At 49.5% G+C, this 21164-nt stretch overlaps 1 protein-coding gene across 3 annotated transcripts in view; it reads left to right on the top strand.

Moving 5' to 3' along the window:
- The window catches only part of ST3GAL2 (ST3 beta-galactoside alpha-2,3-sialyltransferase 2), a 46823-nt gene extending 27266 nt beyond the window's left edge, over positions 1 to 19557 (top strand). The window contains exons 2-9 of one of the 3 annotated variants that reach the window (XM_036275659.1): positions 6948 to 7031; positions 7106 to 7152; positions 7370 to 8755; positions 11339 to 11532; positions 14490 to 14669; positions 16690 to 16735; positions 17266 to 17385; positions 18250 to 19557. In XM_036275659.1, coding sequence (XP_036131552.1) covers positions 8417 to 8755; positions 11339 to 11532; positions 14490 to 14669; positions 16690 to 16735; positions 17266 to 17385; positions 18250 to 18423 — 1053 coding nt within the window. In that variant the 5' untranslated portion in view covers positions 6948 to 7031; positions 7106 to 7152; positions 7370 to 8416 and the 3' untranslated portion in view covers positions 18424 to 19557. Of the gene's footprint in view, positions 1 to 6947; positions 7032 to 7105; positions 7153 to 7369; positions 8756 to 11338; positions 11533 to 14489; positions 14670 to 16689; positions 16736 to 17265; positions 17386 to 18249 lie in introns of those variants that run through there. The other 2 variants (XM_036275662.1, XM_036275660.1) reach the window with 2 other exon arrangements.
- Positions 19558 to 21164: the final 1607 nt, after the last annotated feature.

The raw sequence follows: 21164 nt of genomic DNA, 5'->3' as shown, positions 1-21164 counted from the left end.
TTTCACCCCCGCCATACTCTGGGTCAGCCATTGTGAAGGTCACCGCTGACCTCCCATCTAGCCTTAGAATATCCGTTCTCAGTCACATCTTACTTTTTCAGAAAAACTTGACATAATGAATTCTCCTTCATTCTTTTATTTATTTTTTTTAAAGATTTTTAATTGATTTTTAGAAAGAGAGGAGAGGAGAGGGAGAGAGAAACATTGATCGGCTGCCTCTTACATGCCCACAACCTGGAGGATTGAGCCTGCAACCCGGGCATGTGCTCTGACTGGGAATCAAACTGGCAACCTTTTTGGTGCTTGGGACGAAACCCAACCAAGAGCCACACCGGCCAGGGCTCTCCTTCATGTTGAAACACTTTCTTCTCTTGGTTTCCCAGACACAGGGCTGGTTTTCCCCCTGCTTAACTGACCATTTCTTTCCTGTCTCTCTACTGGCCTCCTCTTCTAGACATTGGAGTGCCTCAGGACTCTCTCCTGGGCCACCTTTTCTTATCTGTGTCAGATCCTCCCTAGATAATTTCTTCTAGTCCTGTTGTTTTAAAAATAAACTGTACTCTGATGCTCTCAGCTCTGGCCTCCTGCCTGAGCTTCAGATATGTGTGTCCAATTTCCTCTTGCCATTTCCATGTGGAGTCTAAAGGGCATCTCCAATTTAATCTGCTGCAAACAGAACTCTTGTTCATTCCCACTCAAACTCACTCCTTTGCTGTCTTTTCTGTGTCATGAATGCCACCCCTTCCACCAGGTTACTCAGGTCACAAGCCTCTATGTCACCCTAATTTGGGCCTACCTCTCCCACCTCCCACCCCATTCCCGTCATTCAAACCCTTCAGAATACATCCAGCTGCTTCTCACCACCTGGGTTGCCTGGGCTATTACAGGAGCTCCTCCTCTCCGATCTCCCTGCTAGGCTCCCACAGCAGCCAATGATCTTTCAGTAAAAAATGTTTTAACCTAAGAACATTAGATTTTATTATGAAATATATCACAGTCAACATCTTACATATCACATGTAAAGAATAGAAATAAAAATCACTCTGTACCCAATACCTTACCCAGTACTTCTGAAGCCTCTGCAGGCCCCTCCTTGATCTTATCTACCTTCCTTCCCCTTCAGAGGGAATTTCCTGAATTTGGCTGTTCTTTCTTTCTTTCTTTTTTAAATCTTTATTGTTGAATGTAAAATGTATTACAGATGTTTCACATTTTTCCCCCATTGACCCCCTCCTCCCCACTCCCGCCCCCCTCCTGCCTTTTCCCACACTGTTGTCTGTGTCCATTGGTTGTGCATATAAGTTCTTTGGTTTATTTCTTCCCACCTCCCAACCCCCTTCCCTTTGAGGTTTGTCAGTCTAGCAATGAATTTGTACTTCTTAATCCCTTCACCTTTTTCACCCATTTCCCCAACCCACTTCTCCCAACTGGTAACCAACAAAATGTTCTCTGTATCTATGAGAATGTTTCTGTTCTGCCTGTTCATTTTGTTTGTAGATTCCATTGTCGATAGATATGTATTCATTGCCATTTTGTTTGTTCATATATTTTATCTTTTTCTTCAAAAAGACCATCATTTCATATAATGGTTTGGTGGTGATGAACTCCTTTAACTTTTTCTTGTCTGGGAAAGTCTTTATATGGCCATCAATTCTAAATGACAGCTTTGCAGGATAGAGTAATCTTGGTTGTAGGTTCTTGCTTTTCATCACTCTGAATATTTCTTCCATTCCCTTCTGGCCTGCAAAGTTTCTTTTGAGAAATCAGCTGACAGCCTAATGGGAACTCCCTTGTAGGTGACTAGCTGCCTTTCTCTTGCTGCTTTTAAGATTCTCTCTTTGTCTTGAACCTTTTGCATTTTGATGATGATGTGTCTTGGTATGGGCCTCTTGGGGTTCATCTTGTTTGGGACTCTGTGCTTCCTGGACTTGTATGTCTGTTTCCTTCACCCAGTTAGGAAAGTTTTCTGCCATTATTGTTTCAAACAGGTTTTCGATTTCTTGTTCTCGCTCTTCTCCTTCTGGCACCCCCAAGATGCGAATGTTGGCACACTTGAAGTTGTCCCAGAGGCTCCTTACACTATCCTCATTTTTTTGGATTCTTTTTTCTTTTTGCTGTTCTGATTGGGCATTTTTTGCTTCCTTATATTCCAAATCGATGGTTTGCTTCTTGGATTTACGTACTCTACTATTGAAGCTGTGTAAATTATTCTTTATTTCAGTTAATGCCTCCTTCAATTCTGACTGTGCATCCATAATTTCTGACTGGTCCTTTTTTATGCTCTTGAGGCCCTCACTAAGTTCATTGAGCATCCTTATAAGCAGTATTTTGAACTCAGCATCTGTTAGGTTGCTTATCTCCATTTTGCTTAGTTCTTTTATTGAGGTTTTGTTCTGTTCTTTCATTTGGGACCTGTTTCTGTGTCTCCTCATTTTGGCTGCCTCCCTGTGTTTGTTTCTGTGTATTACTTAACAAGTGGTATGGGGCTAGCTGAGACCAGATGCTGCTCGTTTGAAAGAATTTAGGAAAACCTGAAGCAGGATCCAAGACAGGCCAATCCTATGGTTAAGCAAGTGGCAACAGCTTGGGTGGGCCTGAAAGTGGGGCGGGGCCTCAGGGAGTCACCAGGGCGGGGCTACCAGTGTGAGCCAGGTTACTGGAGTCCCAGATATGGCTTCTGTCTTCCGCCCCAGGGAAGGACTCAGCAAAGGAACAAAGACCTCTGACAGCACGTTTGTCCCAGAGAAAGCCCCCTCTCCAGCCCTCGCTCCAGTGCCAAACAGCTCAGTTCTTCCCTGTATGTCTCTGGTGCCCCTTGAGCTGCCTCCCCTCCAAGCTTAGAGGGAGAGAGTCCGATAAGTTCGGGCGCGGGCCCTTTAAGGAGCTGCCTGGGGCTCCAGCCGCTTCAGTTTCCCTGAGCCTCAGTTCCTGCTGGTTTTTCCAGCCAGAAGTTATGGGGACTTCTCTTCCTGGCACTGGAACCCTGAGTGGGGCACCTGGTGTGGGACAGGGACCCCTCAGTCCTCAGGAAGGACCTTCCCAGCCGAGGTATGCTCCTGATTTTTATCCGCCACACCTGGGTGTGGGACCAGCCCGTCTTGCCACCGGCCCTCGTGCCTCCGCCTCTCCGCCCCTCCACCCCTCCGCCCCTCCTACCAGTCTGGAAGTGGCTGCTGCTTTAATTCCGTAGTTGTAGGACTTCCATTCAGCTTGATTTCAGGCGGTTTTGAATGATGGTAGTTCTGTAGTTTAGCTGTAACTTTGACGTGGTTGTGGGAGGATGCGATACCGCATTTACCTACCTGCCATCTTGACCGGAAGTCCCCTTCCTTCCTTCCTTCCTGAGGGAGAGAGAGAGAGAAAAAAAACATCGACATGAAAGGGACACATCGAGTGGCTGCCACCTGCATGACCAACCAGGGCCGGGGACAAACTGCAACTGAGGTACACATCCTTAGTGGGAATCAAGCCCAGGTATCTCTGGACCGCAGGCCGACGCTCTAACCGCTGAGCCAATCCGGCCAGGGCTGTTTTTACTTTTTTATTCTCACCTGAGGATATTTTTACATTTTTCTTTGGATAGAGTGAGAGGGAGAGAGGGAGGAGAAGAAGAGAGGGAGAGAAACATTGATGTGAGAGAGACATATCGATTGGTTGCCACCTGCACGACCCCAACCGGGGCCAGGGATGAACCACAACTGAGGTATGTGCCCTTGACCAAAATCGAACCTGTGACTCTGGTCCCCGGGCTGACACTTGAACCGCTGAGCCAAACTAGCCAGGGTTCATGGCAGTTTTATTCCTAACAACCAAAAACTGGAAACAGTTGAAATGTCCAGACATGGAAAAGGACAGAGTACTGATGCACACAAACTACTGGATGAATCTCTAAAACCTGGCTGTTTTTAACAGGTCAGGCTTTTTCTTCCTGATAAATGATAGATAAATCAATTGAGTGTTTACAATAAAGATATCTTGCCCTGGCCGGTTTGGCTCAGTGGTTAGAGCGTCGGCCCGCAGACCAGAGAGTCCCAAGTTCGGTTCCCGCTAAGGGCACGTACCTCAGTTGCAGTTTGTCTTCAGCCCGGTTGGGGTCGTGTGGGTGGCAGCTACTCGATGTGTCTCTCACGTCAGTGTTTCTCTCTTTCTCTTCCCCCGCTCTCCCTCCTGCTCTATCTGGAGATAAATGCAAAATGTCCTCGGGTGAGGATAAAAAAAATAATAAAATAAAATAAAGATCATAGAACAGAAATATGTAAAAATATGTTGACTGCTAACAAGTATTTTCAGTTTTGACTTGTTTCTTGATAAAGCTGTTAAGACATTAGAAAAAGGTACACTTCTTGGTTGCAGTTTGTCCCCAGCCCTGGTTGGGTCGTGTGGGTGGCAACCACTCGATGTGTCGCCTTCACGTCGATGTTTCTCTCTCTCTCTCTCCCACTCACTCTATCTGAACAAAATATCGAAAAATGTCCTCGGGTGAGGATAAAAAAAAAAAAAAAAGAAAAAGAAAAAGGTACACTTAATACAGATGAATGGAATAAACTAAATGAGACCTAAGAATTGGCCTTTGATTTTCAAAATTTAATTTTTTTCAAATTATAAGAGAAAATTTACTTACAATGTTTTAGGTAGTAGAAGGGCCATTGGAATTTAGGATAGGGAGGGAGAGAGATGCTCACCTTGAGGGATGAAAGAGGAAGGAGAGGCTTCTGGAAAGAGAAAGAGCACGCCCTGGGGGGAAAGGAGGTGGGGAAGGCATGGGCGTGCTCCAGAGAGACTGCTGCTGAAATATTTAATTTGTTTCTGTAAACTTTGTCAATAAAAATAATAAACAAGGATAAAAAAAACCCGAAAGCGCCATGAAGAGAGAATAGGTGTGTCCTATCTCACACCATCCCACTGGCCCCTCATTTATGGAATGAATAAACAAGCCTCACCAGTCAGGTGCCCCCAGAAGGCTAGCCTGCTCCCCTTTTTGGGCAACAGAGGTGGGGACTGATGCACCTCCCCCACTGACTTTTTTATATTGGGGTACATGAATGGGTTTAATATGAATGGTCAGACCAGCGGTGAAGGGGAGCAAACAGAATTAGGCAATGGGCACTTGGCGGGATGGGGAGTTCCCAGGAGAAAATAAGACCTGTGAAAGCACTTAGTAAGGGTCAGGAGTGGATGACTTCTGGGGTTTTTCATGCATGTCTAGGGACTTCTGATCTGTTTTAGCAATAACCTGTGCCTCCATTTGCACTCGATGAAAGTTGAGCAGCTCAAGCTCCCAGGAACAGCCTGCCCATGGGGTTCCCAAAGCTAGGGCTTTTTCCAGCTGCTCTACTTCTTTGCTCTTTCCAAATATGTTGTGGAAACTAGGGCTTTTCCTCACCTCACCAAGGCAGTCAATTACCTCAGGTGCCTCTTCTTTGAATTAGGATGCCAAGGAGTTCTGATGGGGGCTGTTTCCTTTGGAGCCTCCTGCCCAGCCCCTGCCTTCAGTGGCCATAGTGGGCTGCCCACCAGAAACCAGGTCTCCCTTGCGCAGCCTGGAAAGTCACCTCTTCCCAGGGCCACTCACGGCTGACCTCCTCAGGTCACGGGACGTAGGGAGCGGCACTCTGTAAAACCAAGTTCTTTTCCTTAAATGTTGGGAGTAGAAGTGGGCAAAAGGGGAACTGGAAGACACAATGACCTGGCTTCCTGTCTACAGACCATTCAGCCGAACATCATGCCTAGAGTCAGGCCTGCCAAATAGCAGTAGAGTGTTGGGGGGGGGGGCACACCGGAGCCTGTGTTGCTGGGGCCCCTGGGGATGAGAGCCAGGAGCCCTGGGTGAGGCATGTGGGGAAGCCAGCTTCTGTGTCTCCTTATCTCTCACCCCTAAGCCCCTGTGTAGTTCAGAGAGTTCACAGGCCCCTTTCTGTGCCCTGGCCAGTCACAGGCTTTGGACCAGGTAGACCTGGACTCAAATATCACCTCCATTTTTTAGGTCATGACCTTATGCAAGTTCCTTCACTTCTATGAACATTGTCTGCCCCCTCTGAATAATGCCATCCTTATTGACATGTGTTGGTTCCATTCCCTGATGGCTTTCTGGTCTGATTTGACCCCAGAAATTCGAACTGCCACGAAGGGGCAGCTGAGGTTCTTGAACACAGAGCTGGAGAGGCCTTCTCTGCAACTGCGGGCAATAGCCAGAGGACCCTCGAAGGGCTGGCTGGAGCTGGAGCTTTCAGGGAGGGGTGCGAGGTCTAGGGGTCAGGTCAGAACTGGGCTAGCCAGATGTAGACAGGAGCTGGTGGGGAGAGACAGGTAGCCAGGATTGAACAATCCTCATGCTGCTGGGGCCGGGGCCTGGAGGCTCCACTCTCAGAGTTGTTCTTGCCCCTTGCCCCAGCTCCTTTGCACGTGGCATGGATACAGTCTCCTTAGGGCTGAGCCCCAAACCTCTGGCAAGTGGCCTCTTCTCCCTGCTCTTGCCAGCCAGGGCAGCACAGGGCCTCAGATAGTCAGTGTCCCCAGGGACTATGGCATTCATTTTATCCATAACATACAGATGAAGACAAAGCCCAGAGGGCTGGGTTGTGGTGGTGGTGCTGAGCCTGGCACCGCCGTGTTCAGACACAGTCACGTTCTCTCCCTACACCAGAGCTGGGAGGATTGTTAATGGTTCACTGAGCTTAACCCAGGAATACCTCATCTATAATCCACTTTTGAGAGAGAAGAGGGCAAATTTCAGCACCCAGGCCCAGCCCCCTGTTTTACTTGGAGGGGCTTCTCACAGGCATCAGAGGGTATGGGAGAACCAAGGTGGGGAGTCATATTCTCAGTCCCCTGAGATCTTCTCTGGGATATTTTTCAATTACGTTTCACCTCAAATTAACCTTACATACCTGAACTAGGAACTTTAAAAAAATATATTATTAAGAGTTTATTATAAATTTGTTCCACAGGCCACAAGGAAATAAAAGGACTATGTACCGCCTTATAGGAACAGGCAGGGAGCTGAGGGGAGCCAAGGTGAATTTTGAGCCTTGGTGAGTGCATTTTTGGGGGTAGGTTTCCTGTAAGGGAAACTGGACTAGAAACTTTCTAAACCTGATTCTTGCAGGGACTTGCCATGTGACTCCAGGGAAATCGCTTTCTGTCCTAGTTTAAGTGAGTATGGTGGGCTAATCTTATCCTCTGAGCCCCAAGTTAGGAGAGCATGCTACCTGTAAGTAGTTAGAGGCAAGAGCCCTTTCTTTTGTTTACCCTTTGGTTAAATGGGCATCACCTCTACTGCCCTCTGGGACTTGGGGGCAGAGCTGTGGGAGAACATATGTGCGCATATGCAATTTTATCTGCACGTTATTTTTCCTCTCTGCAATTTCAGGGCCATGCTGAGGCAGCCTGGTGCCTGACCAGTGAGGGGAGCCTGCCAAGGGATTACTGCTAGCAGGAGCTATCAGCAAGACGGCAGGACAGCTGGCTTCCAGGGAGCAGGGATGGGCAGAGCGGCCTCTGCGTTTGGGCCAGCAGCACCAGGAAGGATGCCCAGGCCCTGGCTGGGAGCTTGGCACATGCTCTGCTGATCCAGGCTGCATTCAGAGCAGCACCCCGCTGAGCAGCAGCTGTGCCCAGGCCCCAGAGGACTCCATTGCAACAGGAGCTCTGCAACCCCTTAGGAAACTGCACTTGGGGCTGTGACCATCTGGAGAAGGGACCTGTACCTTGATGGGAAGCGGAAGAGCAGAACCTAATGCAGGGAGGATCTTGGCCTCTACGGCAGAGTTTTGCGACACCCACAGAGTGTCCTGGTTTCTTCTCTCAGGGTTGGGGACTGGTTTCCCTCCCCTGGCAGAGGGGTTGGACCGGGAGGACATCTGAGGGGTGGACACCTCTTGCATGAAATCAAAGCTGCTTGAAGCCCACGTGTTCTCTGTTGTGATTGGGGTTCAAGGGCTTCCCTGCTTCAGGGGACGAGGGGCTGCCTCGTTGTCTGCTCATGAACCACAAGGACCCCGACTACTCCAGACTGGATCATTTCAAGCCGCCAAAGAGGGGGGCCCCCAGAGCTGGCAGCCAGCAACCCCAATGGACTAGAAGGCTGGGATGGACTGACCTCCCCCTTGCCAGGGCAGCAGGAGAGGCAGAGCATCTGTGGCCCAGCTAGTGAGAGAGAGACCCAATGAAGCCATAAGCAGGGGCCCAAGTGGCTCAGGGACAGGGGAGCCAATCCTGCCCACGTGCTTGCTCTTAATCCTGAGAGAGGGCGTGGTCTGGCACTCCTGCTGCTGTTGCCTCTGCAGCACATGCCCTTATGCCCTAGTACAGGCAGGCTACATTTTGGCTGGTCTGCCAGTGGGCAGGGAAAGGAGTGGCCACAGTGACTCCCGGCTGCCCGCCGGGCTGGTGGTCCAGCCTCCCGGGGCTTCGCAACATGAAGTGCTCCCTGCGGGTATGGTTCTTCTCCGTGGTCTTCCTGCTGGTGTTCATCATGTCACTGCTCTTCACCTACTCCCACCACAGCATGGCCACCCTGCCCTACCTGGACTCAGGAGCTCTGGGGGGCACCCACCGGGTGAAGCTGGTACCCGGCTATGCTGGCCTGCAGCGCCTCAGCAAGGAGGGGCTCTCTGGCAAGAGCTGTGCCTGCCGCCGCTGCATGGGTGACACTGGCGCCTCTGACTGGTTTGACAGCCACTTTGACAGCAACATTTCTCCTGTCTGGACCCGAGAGAATATGGATCTGCCCCCTGATGTCCAGAAGTGGTGGATGGTGAGATAACCATGGCCTCCTGCCCTTGCTGCTCCTCTCCAGGGATCTGTCCCGCCTCATTTGGGAGTCACTCTTAGGGCCCCCTCTTGAGTTTGGGCTGTCAGAGGACCATTTAACCAGAGCCCATGTACTAGGATCACAGAATCTGAAGAGCAGAGGGAGCTTTGGCCTGGAAGGAGAGAGAACTAAAAATCTCTAGTGCCTGTAGGGACCGAGCATAGACCAGAAATGCCTCCTGGGCCAGGCAGGGGACACAGATGAGAGGAGTGGTCCCAGTGAGAGGAGGGTGAGCAGTGAGGACCATGACAACAGGGAGAAGGCCTGCCCTTTACAAGAAGGCGGCCAGTCTCAGCTGCAGAAATTTTGCTGTGGGATACAATTCATCACTGCTGGATCTTCTGACCCTTTGAGAAAACCTGGAAGTCCAGCCACCCCCCCCCCCCCAAAGTCCAGATCTTTTTTTTCTTTCATTCAGGGATGCTGTGAGGATGAGCTCAAGTGAGCAGGCTTATCAGAACAACTGACAGATCCTGCTTCCTGGCCCAGACCATCAGAATTCCTAAGAACAGGGAGGTCTACAGTGGAAGGGTCACCAGGAGCCCCACAGGCCCTTCCTGTGACAGCTTGGAGGCCTTGAAGGGTCCTTCCTGCAGCTTATAGTCACAGCCTTTATTTTGGTGGGAAAATCAAAGTTCAGAGAGTCCACAGGGCTTGCCCAACGTTCCAGGTCCCAGTGGTGGCTACCTAGGGCCAGAACAGGGCTCTGAAGAGAGGTAGACCGATGGGCAGGACAGGCCTCCTGCCCACAGTGATGGAGCTCGTGGCTCATTAAGCACCAAACATGTTCCTCAGCTGTGATACAGCGGAAGCCTCTTCTCCCCTGGCCCCCACACTCACCCTCTTTAACCATGAACTTGGGGATTCTCATCTCAGCTAAGCTCCCTCACCACACTGAGTTCACGTTCTTGTTTCCAGGGGTCCTTCCTGTGCTCAGAAGAGGCAGAGAAGCAGCCCCACTCCATCCCCTCCATGTATTCTGTCCCCTGAGCAACAGCTGCTCGGCAACAATACCGAGATATATGGCTCAGGCTGCAGGGCATTTTAAAGCCCTAGTTTGACCTTACCAATCGGTGGCCCATGGACCAAGGCCAGCCTACTCAATGTTTTTAAAATATTTGCATTAGTTATCAGCATTTGTGAATCAGGATATTTCACATGAAATCCATATTTTCAGCTTCTCTTGAAAAATTAGAAAAATTGCTCCTTCTTGGCTCACAATCTCACATGGCAACAATGGACTGTTGCTCCTTATTAATGGATAACCTGCCACCTCATTACTGTGTGTCACCTGCCTGGCACCATAGGTATTTGCTCTCTGGACCTCATTTTGTGGTGGTTTTTAAAAAAAATTTTTTTTTACTTTATTGATTTTTAGAGTAAGAGGAAGGGAGCGGGAGAGAAAGATAAAAACATTGATGAGAGAGAAAGAACATTGATTGGCCGCCTCCTGCTTGCCCCGTACTGGGGATTTGGCCCACAAACTGGGCATATGACCTGACCAGGTATCAAACCGGCAACCTCTTGGTGCATGGGTGGACACTCAACCACTGAACCACACCAGCTGGGCTCATTTTGGTTGTTTTTGGTATGTGCCCCTAGTGGGAACCGAGCCCGGGACTCTCTGGTCCGCAGGCTGACGCTCCAACCACTGAGCAAAACTGGCCAGGGCTCATTTTGTATTTTTTTCACCATAATTGGTGGTGGGACATGCAGGGGACCAGTTTTATTCTGTCATTGAAATAATTTCTGTGGCCCTGGCCGGTTTTGCTCCGTGGTTAGAGCGTTGGCCTGGAGAGACCCAGGTTCGCTTCCCGCTAAGGGCATGTACCTTGGTTGCGGTTTGTCCCCGGCCCTGGTTGGGTCATGTGGGTAGCAGCCACTCGATGTGTCCCTTTCACATCGATGTTTCTCTCTCTCTCTTCCTCTTCCCTCTGCTCTATCTGAATAAAAAATGGAAAAATGTCCTTGGGTGAGGATAAAAAAAAAAAAAGAAATAATTTCTATGCCTCTCTGCTTTTCCCGAGGGCTCAGGGAGTAGCTCCATGTGTCCCATGAATTTTGCCCCACGCATCTTCTGTCACCAAGTTCTGCAGGCCATGTTCCTGGGGCACCCCCTATAGACTGATTGGGAACAGCCCCTGCAGCTCATCTAGACTTTCCACATTACCTCCAACTGAAAATGACCTCTTTGTGTGACTCCTAGCTGCCCTGAGGGGACAGCTGAGCAGAGGCCTCTTTATGTATGAGGAGCCCACCCAAAAAGTTTCTCTGCTGCTGACACAGGCCTACAGGTCCCTGAATGTGCCTTGACCCCTGAGCCCCTCCAGTGCATCAGAGCAACTCGAAGGGACACTTTACTGTTGTTGAGAGGAGGGTTCTCACTGCTCAGAGAATTCCTGCTCCCTGACAGAGCCTGGTTAGGAGTCCTGTGTGGCTTGGAAAGTGGAGGGTGAGGACAGGGGAGAGGGGGCAGGCAGGAGTCCCTTCCTGTTCACACCCGCTCCCTTCCCCTCCCCTCTGCAGATGCTGCAGCCCCAGTTCAAGTCACAGAACACCAATGAGGTGCTGGAGAAGCTGTTCCAGATAGTACCAGGGGAGAACCCCTACCGTTTCCGGGACCCCCAGCAGTGCCGGCGCTGTGCTGTGGTGGGGAACTCGGGCAACCTGCGGGGCTCTGGCTATGGGCCAGATGTGGATGGGCACAACTTCATCATGAGGTGAGCTACAGGGAGCCCAAGGGTAGGCCCAGAACAAGTCTCCTGGAGGGAGGACTGGACTTCATGGCCTTGTCTGGCAGTGTAGGAGTTGCCAGTTGCTGGGGTTGTTATAGGTCTCTAATACCCAGAACCTTCTGTGATAGAGTCTCGCCTTTGTTGGGGTGGATGGGGAAGCAGAATTCCCATTCAAGAGTTTGCTTGAGGCTTGTACTCCATTTCCAACTCTGAATTACTCTGAAAAGAGCTGAAAATAGACTCCTGGCTGGCTGCTAGTGAAAACTCCCACCAGGGGTCCTTCTATCTGCCTGGTTTCCTCAGTGGTTGTGCCAGGAGTAAGGGCTCCAAACCAAACCAGCATCTTGCTTAATAGTCACAGGTGATTCCTCCTAAAAGACTCATCGAAGATGTATATCCTGGGCAGAAGAAGAAGCTGTCTGGTGCTTGCTCTGGGCTGCTGTCCTTTATGTCACAAGGTTTAGATTATGTGGGGGCTCAGTCATTCAACAAGACATCGGTGCCCAGCCTTGAGGACAGAAGGGCTGGGTGGGCATTCATTCCAGACAGATACACAGAGCAAGAAGTCTGGGGGTGGACAATGACTGAGAATGGACTTGTGAGCTGAGCATGGGCTGCTCTTTCTGCTCTGAACCCGTTTTTTGACTTCTTCACCAAACTTGGGGACAGGAAATGCTATCCCACTTCTTGGAGGAAGAGCCTTAAGAATAAGATACTGAAAATGCCCAGTTTTCACAAAGTATCTCTGAGGATGAGCACTGCAGAAAGACAGGTTTCCCAGGAGGAGGAAAGAAGGGCTTTGTCTTAGAAACTATTGCTGTCTCCATAGCAACACCAAGGCAGCAATATGTCCCTGAGGCTTTCCACATTCCTTGCAAACCCTTCTTATGTTGAGAATGGTGGGGTATGGGGGATGGAGAGGGATGTTAGGCCCTATCCAGGAACCCAGAGCCCCTGAGATTCTCCCCATTGTCCAATTGCTGGCACCCAGAATGCAAGGGAGGCAAGCTGGGAACTGAAGAGGGGCCTCTCTTTACCCAGAGACAGTGGCTGAGATAGGGGAATGAAGTGGCCATCACTCCGGTGCAGCCCTGGAACACGGGAAGTCCAGGGAAATGTTCTAGACTGCCTGAAGCCCCTGCCTCCTTGCCTTGCCATCTACACCCCAGTGATGGTTGGGAAGCTTCAGGGTGGAAGCACAACAAACAAAAAAGGCTTCGCTGCTATGACACCTGGGGGGCACCTGGTCAGGCCAGGCTGCAGAAAGGAATTCACAGATGTTCCCTCTGTGAATTCACAGGGACCAGGCTGAGATGTGGTATGTTGCAGTGGGCCCCAAAATTGATTTGTGGAAGGGGTGACCCAGGTGGTAATAAGTCTGCTGACTTAGAAGGAGCCAGTTAGCAGTGGAGGTGACTTTGCTTATATGACCCCACTGGAAGGCCAACCTGAGTTACAGGGAGCTGATGGCTCTACCCACCTAAATGCCTCCTCCTCCTAAATGTCTTCTGAGCCCTGCTGACAACTCCAAATGGAGCTGAGCTGGTCCTGCTTTGGCTGGCCAGGAGATAGGTCCACAACTCCTAGAGCAATGTCTTGGCATATCGTAGCCTTGCCGTAAATACATGAATGAATGAAAGGGACTAAGCAACCAGACACCAAACCCTAAGTACGAATGCACGTCTACCCTGCCTGTGCCCCTGCCCCCAGGTGCTATGGTGGCTGGAGGCAGCCAGGGCACAGATTGAATTCCAGAATGCGTTGCCTTCGAGATACAGGGATATAGTTCAGCCTCTGTCATTCTCTGGCCCCTTTCCAGGGCTTGGCTTCTCCAGAATGAATCAGAGCCTCAAAGCAAAATCCTATCTCCAGATGCATGCCATGTTCCCCTGTCTTGGAGACTCTGAAATATCTTTTGGACCTCTTACTCTGTTTATTCCCATACTTGAAAATTGATGCCTGCCCAGCAAGTGGGAGGAACCTGAGGGAGGTGGAGGCTCTGCAGCAGGGCCCACTGAAGGGTGGGAGGCAGAGTGATGCTGCCTGACAGGTCTAAGAAGGGACTTTGTGAAAGCTCTGGCTGCCAATTCAGTGGAAAAGACAGATGGGGGGCTTTCTTCAGAAGCCAACCTGGGGCAGCTGTAGCCCTTTGATCTGCAGGATCATCTTGTTCTCTCCATTTGTGGTGACATGAGGTTTGTTTCCTGGGTCCTCACAAGAGTCAACCTTGACCTCAGCTCCCGCACAGCCCAGGGCCTAGCCAAGACTTCCACTGCCTGCTACCCCCTCTGTACCCCAGCAGCTGAGAAACACCATTCCTATTAAGCCTTCTCTCCAAAGTACTCTGTTCCTCACAGAAGTGAGGTATCATCGAAAAAGAAATGTATACAATAAAAAATGAATTATCTCTCCCCAACCCCATTTTCCAGGATTAAGAATTTTAATACCATTCCAGGTTTTTTCTATTCATATTACAAAAGTATATTTTCTTTTTCTTTCTTTTAATGAAAAATAGTATCACGCTATCAAATTTTAAGTTTTCCTTCTCTGTGTTATAATTCCCTCCTGCTGCATGGAGTAGATATTTAAGAGATATGTATTATAAGGAAAGAAGTGGGATGCCTCATACCACTTGGGTTTTTTTCACTGAATAGCTCCTGGACTTATTTCTTACCAGCACATGTAAATCTACATTCATTCTGATTGCCACGTGGTATTCCATTATTTGAATGGGCCAAAATGTATAAACCAGTTCTTTATTGTTTGATTGCTTCTACTTTTCACTATTGTGATATTGCAGTGAATATCTTTGTACACATCTTTGCACACTTATGCACCTGTTTATGTAGGCTGGATTTCTGGAAACGGAATTACTGGATCAAAGTGTACACCCACTTGTATTTTTTATGGCAGTTTCTTATATCAACCTCTTGTCCCTGCAGAATGAATCAGGCGCCAACTGTGGGCTTTGAGCAGGATGTTGGCAGCCGAACCACCCACCATTTCATGTACCCTGAGAGTGCCAAGAACCTGCCTGCCAACGTCAGCTTTGTGTTGGTGCCCTTCAAGGCCCTGGACCTGCTGTGGATCGCCAGCGCCCTGTCCACAGGGCAGATCCGATTGTGAGCCGCTCTGCTCGCTGGGAGTGCAATATGGGAGAAGTCTTCCTAGGGGATTGGATCTTAGAATTTCTTTAACTGAATATTTTGGCCAAGAGGGGCTGATGAGGAGGGAGGCAATAGTAGGGAGGACTCCACGTGGTGCGTTAGCTGAGGCCTGAACATGTTCTTTGTCAATTCCTGCATGGTGACAGCCAGCATATTGGTGGTGGAACGGTGAGGAAAGAACAGTCTGATTTTGGTCTCCGTTCCAGGAGGTGGTTCCTGACTGTGGGAGCTCTGCCTTCTGAGAACTTTAGGGGAAGCTGACCAGTCACCGTTGGGGATCTTAGGAAATTCAATTAACCAAGTTTTTTTTTTTTTAAGATTTTTTATTGATCTTTAGAGGGAGAAAAACATGGATGTGAGAGAGACACATTGATTGATTGCCTCCCGCACGACCTCAGTCGGGGCCGGAGATCAAACCTGCAACCCAGGTATATGCCCTTGACCAGAATTGAACCTGTGACTCTTGGATCCTCTGGCTGATGCTCTGGCCACTGAGCCAAATCAGCTAGGGCAAAATTTACAATATTAACCATACAGTTCAGTAGCATTAAGTACACTCACATTATTGTGCAAACATCACTACTACCCTTTTCCAGAACTATTTTATCTCAAATGGAAACTCTGTAGCCATTAAGTAATAACTCTCCATTCCTTTCTCCCACCCCAGACCCTGATAATCACTGTTATTTCTGCCTATATGATTAGACTATTCTAGGTACTTCATACGAGTGAAAAATTATATAGTTGTTTGTCCTTTTATATCTGACTTATTTCACTTAGCATAATGTTTTATCCATGTTGTAGCATGTGTCGGGACTTCATTCATTTTAAAGGTTAAATAGTATTCCTTTACTGGTTATGCCACATTTTGTTTTTTAATTTTTAATTTTTTTTCTTTTTTTTCTTTTTTTTAATTTTTATCCTCACCCGAGGATATTTTTCCATTTTTTTGTACAGATAGAGTGGGAGGGAGAGAGAGGAGGGGAGAGAGAGTGAGAAACATCAACGTGAAGGGACACATCGAGTGGCTGCCACCCGCACGACCAACCAGGGCCGGGGACAAACTGCAACTGAAGTACGTGCCCTTAGCGGGAACCGAACCCGGGTCTCTCCGGACCGCAGGCCGACACTCTAACCGCTGAGCCAAACTGGCCAGGGCTTTAATTTTTTTTCTTTATTGATTTTAGAGAGAGGAAGGGAGAGGGAGAGATAGAAACATCGATGAGAGAGAACATTGATTGGCTGCCTCCTGCATGCCCCCCACTGGGGATTAGGCCCATAACCTGGGCATGTGCCCTGACTGGAAATCGAACCGGCGACCTCTTGGTGAATGGGTCGATGCTCAACCACTGAGCCACACCGGCTGAGCTTGTGCCACATTTTGTTTATCCACTTATCCAATAATGGAAAATTGGGTTGTTTCCACCTTTTGCCTGTTGTCATCATGTATTTTTAAACACAGAAGTGTAAGTTACAGTGTTCTGACTTGATGTTTGAGAGACATAAAAGCTAAAATAAATGCTGTAGAGTTTAAATCCCATATATTTAAAAGGGATCAAAAAAGGGAGTGTAGGTTATGAGTGCCATGGCTGGCTAATAGGGAAGGAGAGATTTGTGCTAAATGTGAGGAGAGTTGTGAGAGGACCAGTGTGAGCACAGGTAGGAGCACACACATGGTGGGTTTGAGATGATTGGCTAACTAAAGTTCACAGCAGAGAATAGTGGGAAAAAAAGTTGGGGCTGGAATATGGAAGGCCCCAATGCATGTTTAATAAAACATCCTTATTTTATCCTGAAGGGCACGGGGCCATTGAAGGTTTCTGATCGAGGTACTACAGTGATGTAGTGTGGGAGAGCAGTTTGGAAGCAGGGGTTCTGTTGTGAGGTTGTCATCACTCAGGTTTGAGCAGGAGGAATGGCATCCCTGGGTCCCAGGGCGCCATCTAAATGTTATTTATTTTTTGTTTGCTTGCAGTACCTATGCCCCAGTGAAGTCCTTCCTTCGAGTAGACAAAGAAAAGGTAAGCTCCCTCCTCCACCCCCTTTTTCTTAATGTTTTTTTTTTTAATCCTAACCTGAGGATATTTTTCTATTTATCTTCAGATTGAGTGGGAGGGAAGGAGAGAGAGAGAGAAACTTCATGTGAGAGACACATCGAGTGGTTGCCTCTCGCACGACCCCGACCAGGGCCAGGGATGAACTGCAACCAAGGTATGTGCCCTTGGCCAGAATCGAACCTGTGACTCTTACTGCTGAGCCAAACCAGCCAGGGCTCTGCTCCCTTCTTTATCTCCAGCTCAGAGGAAACAGTGCAGATCTGACTCGTGGTGCCTGGTTCAATGGCTCAGGTGTCCTCTAGTGCCCTTCCAGAACCTTCAGTATCCCCATCTGCTGGTATGCCTGTCCTCCACAGAGGCTGCAAGGAACCAGGGAATACAGATGAACAGGTCTAAGGGCAAGCATGGAGGGACTGGCAGAAGCTGCTCAGAGCCTGGCCTGAGTCCCTGGGCCCCAAAACCCCTTATGTGCCTGTCACATTTTCTCCTCCCAGGTCCAGATCTACAACCCAGCCTTCTTCAAGTATATCCACGACAGGTGGACAGAGCATCACGGGCGGTACCCATCCACAGGGATGCTGGTGCTCTTCTTTGCCCTGCATGTGTGTGATGAGGTGGGTAGCCTAGACTGGGGGTAACAGTGGGGCCCATGGAACAGGGGAAAGCAGCTTTTCTCAGAGTTTAGTAGTGCCTCAAGTGGAATGGGTTTTTATAGACAGAAACCAAGTGGCTTTGATTTCTCCCCATTTCTGGGAGCTCAAGTACAGATCACATTCCCTAAGCTTACTATTCTCATGATTTTACCAAATCTGAAATCATTTAATTTGAAAGTTAAATTTCTTTGCAAAGGAAATAGAATACTACTTCCGTAATTGATATTATCTGCCATAAAGCAAAAAGTAGTAAAAAACATAAATAGAATAGAATGAAGATAGTGTAGTTAAGTGTCAGGGGGATGGTTGTCTCCCATAGCTGTGGGCCGCAGGTCTACTCTCCTGTGTGTTAAAAACTGAGGTTAGTCATTCAAAGAGTCACATCTTACTAGTGGACAGTGGTACTCTGCCATACTCTTAAGTGCTCACACCCAGCACACCCACATTTGCCAGTAAATTCTTCATTGTTATGGTACTGGGTACTTGACCAGCTTTAAAATAAAAGTACTCCATTAAAAAAAAAAAGGAAGTTAGTAAGGGTTGGAATAGCCCTAAACTGGGATGTTGTTCTTGAAGCAATCAGACCGGTGGAAAGAGAGATGAAAGGGAGCAGCATTCTCCCTCTGTCAGTGTCCTTAGCCCAGGCCTGGATGTCCCCTCTTCACATGCCTCCCCCGCTCTGGGAATCCATTAGCTGCCGGCCTTCGGGTTGCCGTGGGGGTCCCTGCGGCTCCTGGCTCTTCCCCCACTGCGACCCAAGGCTGTCCTGCGTCCTGTCTTTCACAATCCCCGACCTGGGGTGACCTGCACCGCCCTCCCCTGCAGGTGAACGTGTACGGGTTCGGGGCCGACAGCCGGGGCAACTGGCACCACTACTGGGAGAATAACCGGTATGCAGGCGAGTTCCGGAAAACCGGCGTGCACGACGCCGACTTCGAGGCCCACATCATCGACATGCTGGCCAAGGCCAGCAAGATCGAGGTCTACCGAGGCAACTGAGAAAGGTCTGGCCACGACTTTTTCGGCCCGGCCGCCAGACGCCGCTGCGCGCTCCGGGTCGGGACTCGAGGCCTGCCCCCAGGGCGGCGGCCGGGGCGGCGCCAGGCGTGGGGTGTCTCCAGGAAATCCCCAGCGACACCAGGCGCGGTCTGGATTTATCATGCAGCCGCCCAGCGAGTTCGGCTGTTCCCTGCCAATCACAAGACTGGGGGGCCTAGCGCCAATCAACGCTGCGTCTGGGCGGAGTCTTTGTTTATCTCAATCAATCATGTGGCTCAACTCGAGTCGATTTCCGGCGCTGGGCGCAGTCTCCTCCAATCAATGGCCTTCGGAGGAGAACCGGCCGTTTCTCCATTCCCACTCCCCCAGGCTTTTGGGTAGGGTTTTGTTTCACGCTTTTTAAAGAGTAGGGTTGGCTACTGGTCTCAAAAAAGTACTTTCCTCAGGCTCTGTCGGAGCTGTCGCAGTCGCTTGCGGGCCTGACCCTGCCGAGGACGCCGAGAAGGAAGTGGAGGGGATGGCCGGGCCGTGGCCCCTAGTCTTCCTCTCCCAGGGGGTCCCTCGTGGCCTCGGAGGGGCGATCCCGGTGGTTTCCAGGGAGCGCTCTTTCACCCAGAGGAAAACCCAGAGCCCTCCCAAACCGCTCCAGGCCTCCGAGAGAATTTTAGACCCTACACTTCTTTTACCGTTTAGGCCGAGATGGGTGAGTGTCAACCCACCAAAGAAATGCAGTGAGAATCCAGAGGGCATTTGGGTCCCCTCATCCTCCCTCCACCTCCTCCCTGACTTTGGCCACCCTATGGAATGGCCTTTCTGACCAGGGCATTTAGTGTCTCACCAGAAAACGAACTGTGTTCAACTTTTGCTTGGGGGCGGAATTCGCCTAGGGCCTAACTCTGGAACATAGGTGTGAGGAACTGGGCAGGGGACAAGGAAGCCCCCTCATATCAAATGTAAGGTGCTTCTCACTCACGTGTATCCTTGGCCCCTACCGCTACAACCTTTAGTGTCTCGCCTCTTTAGGCCCTGGGCCTCCTCACCAGCCTACTTGCTCTGGAAAAAAACAACGAAACAAAAACTTGCCCTGGGATTGATTGGGGCGCTGCTGCTTCTCTCTCTCTCTCTCTCTCTCTCTCTCTCTCTCTCTCTCTCTCTCTCTCTCTCTCTTGGGGCGCTGCTGCTTCTCTCTCTCTCTCTCTCTCTCTCTCTCTCTCTCTCTCACACACACACACACACACACACACACACATATCTTTGGCTGGCTCAAGGGAGAGGGAGCAACATGTGGGAAAGAAGGCTGGAGATGGGGAGCCCAGCTGCCTGGTGCATGCACCTTCTTCCTTCACCCATCACCCCAAAGAGGAGTAGGAAACCTCTTGCTTGGGGATGGAAATTGCTTTGGGCTCATAACTTAGTTAACCTGAAAATACCAGGTATGGCTGACCAACAGAGATTCTTTAAAAATTCTTTTAAACTGGCTGTGGAAATAGCCTGGAGCCTAGCTGGGGAGGAGTAGACTTGCCCCTCTGCATGCCTCCTCCCCTGCCCATGGGCCCCCTCCCCCACACTCACCTCCTGCCTTCTTGCTCTAACTCACTTTCCATTTCCAGCTCAGGAATGGGCTGGGAAGCTAACAACCAGGGATTACAACTGGAAGCTACTTGCATGACAGAACCCAGCTTAAGTCCCTTAAGGAAGCTGCTGATAGTATTCACCCTTCAAGGTTAGGGAAGTTTAGGAGGGAAAAAGAGCTTCTGTGAAGCTTCCAAACGACTAAAAGGATCCCCCAGCCCACCACCCAGTCCAACAGTGACAACACAAATAACACCTATTTTCTTATTGAGTTGGTACCAACAAGCAGCCCCCTGGCCATTGGTGTAGTTCCTGCAGCTGGCTAAAGGAATAGTAACCATGGGGGTATTAGAGGATGGTTTGGGTGGGCATTGGACACCCCCACAAGTTAATATATTGAGAATCTAGCTTGAGTCTGTACCTTCCTAATTCCAAAAGTAGGTGGAATAAAAAATCAGGGTGGATTGGTTGGGGTGGAAGGGGCTTTGGTGGATTGCCTCTCAGGGCCTTCTCCCACCATTCTAGAGAGCTAAGGCATCAACCATTCTTGTCAGTCTCATCTCAGTGCTTCCTGAAGAGGCTGTTTGTGTAGAAGATGAAAAAACAATGCAATTATGCCAAACAGTATTGAGCAGAATAATTTATTTCTTTTTTGTTTTGTTTAAAACATTAATAAACCACCATTCTGGAAGAGGTAGGTCCCAGCATCCAGCCCAGATCTCCTTTTCTGCAATAGTTATTTAAACAAATGTTTTTTATTTTCTTCCCTTTCTCTCTCTTTCTGAATTAAAAAGAACAAAAACACTGTATAGTTATCTGTTTGGAAATGTGTCAGTGAAGAGCTATGACCAAGTGATGGCTAAGAATGTTGGAGGGATGTGTGAATGGGGGAGGGATCAACTCCTCGACACCCTCCCATTATATATGAAGCCTCCCAACCCTGTACCACTAACTGTGCCCTTCGGGAGGGTTGTTCTTCATGACTGTCCTTCAGGGTGCCCACGTGGATCAATAGGGCAGAGACTGTCCACTGCTGGGAGTCAGCACAGCATGCAGATCCAACAGGCACCAGGATAGGGCTTTTCCCTTCGATTTCCAGGTTCTGTGGAGGTCCCCATGATGACATAGGTATGGGTTGGTAGGAAATGGGCAGAATGGTAGGAGCACCT

The sequence above is a fragment of the Molossus molossus genome, unplaced genomic scaffold, assembly GCF_014108415.1.
Source record: "Molossus molossus isolate mMolMol1 unplaced genomic scaffold, mMolMol1.p scaffold_m16_p_21, whole genome shotgun sequence".
NCBI classification, from domain to species: Eukaryota; Metazoa; Chordata; class Mammalia; order Chiroptera; family Molossidae; genus Molossus; species Molossus molossus.
The sequence above is the reverse complement of the archived record's forward strand: the minus strand, read 5'-3'. Positions and strand labels throughout refer to the sequence as shown.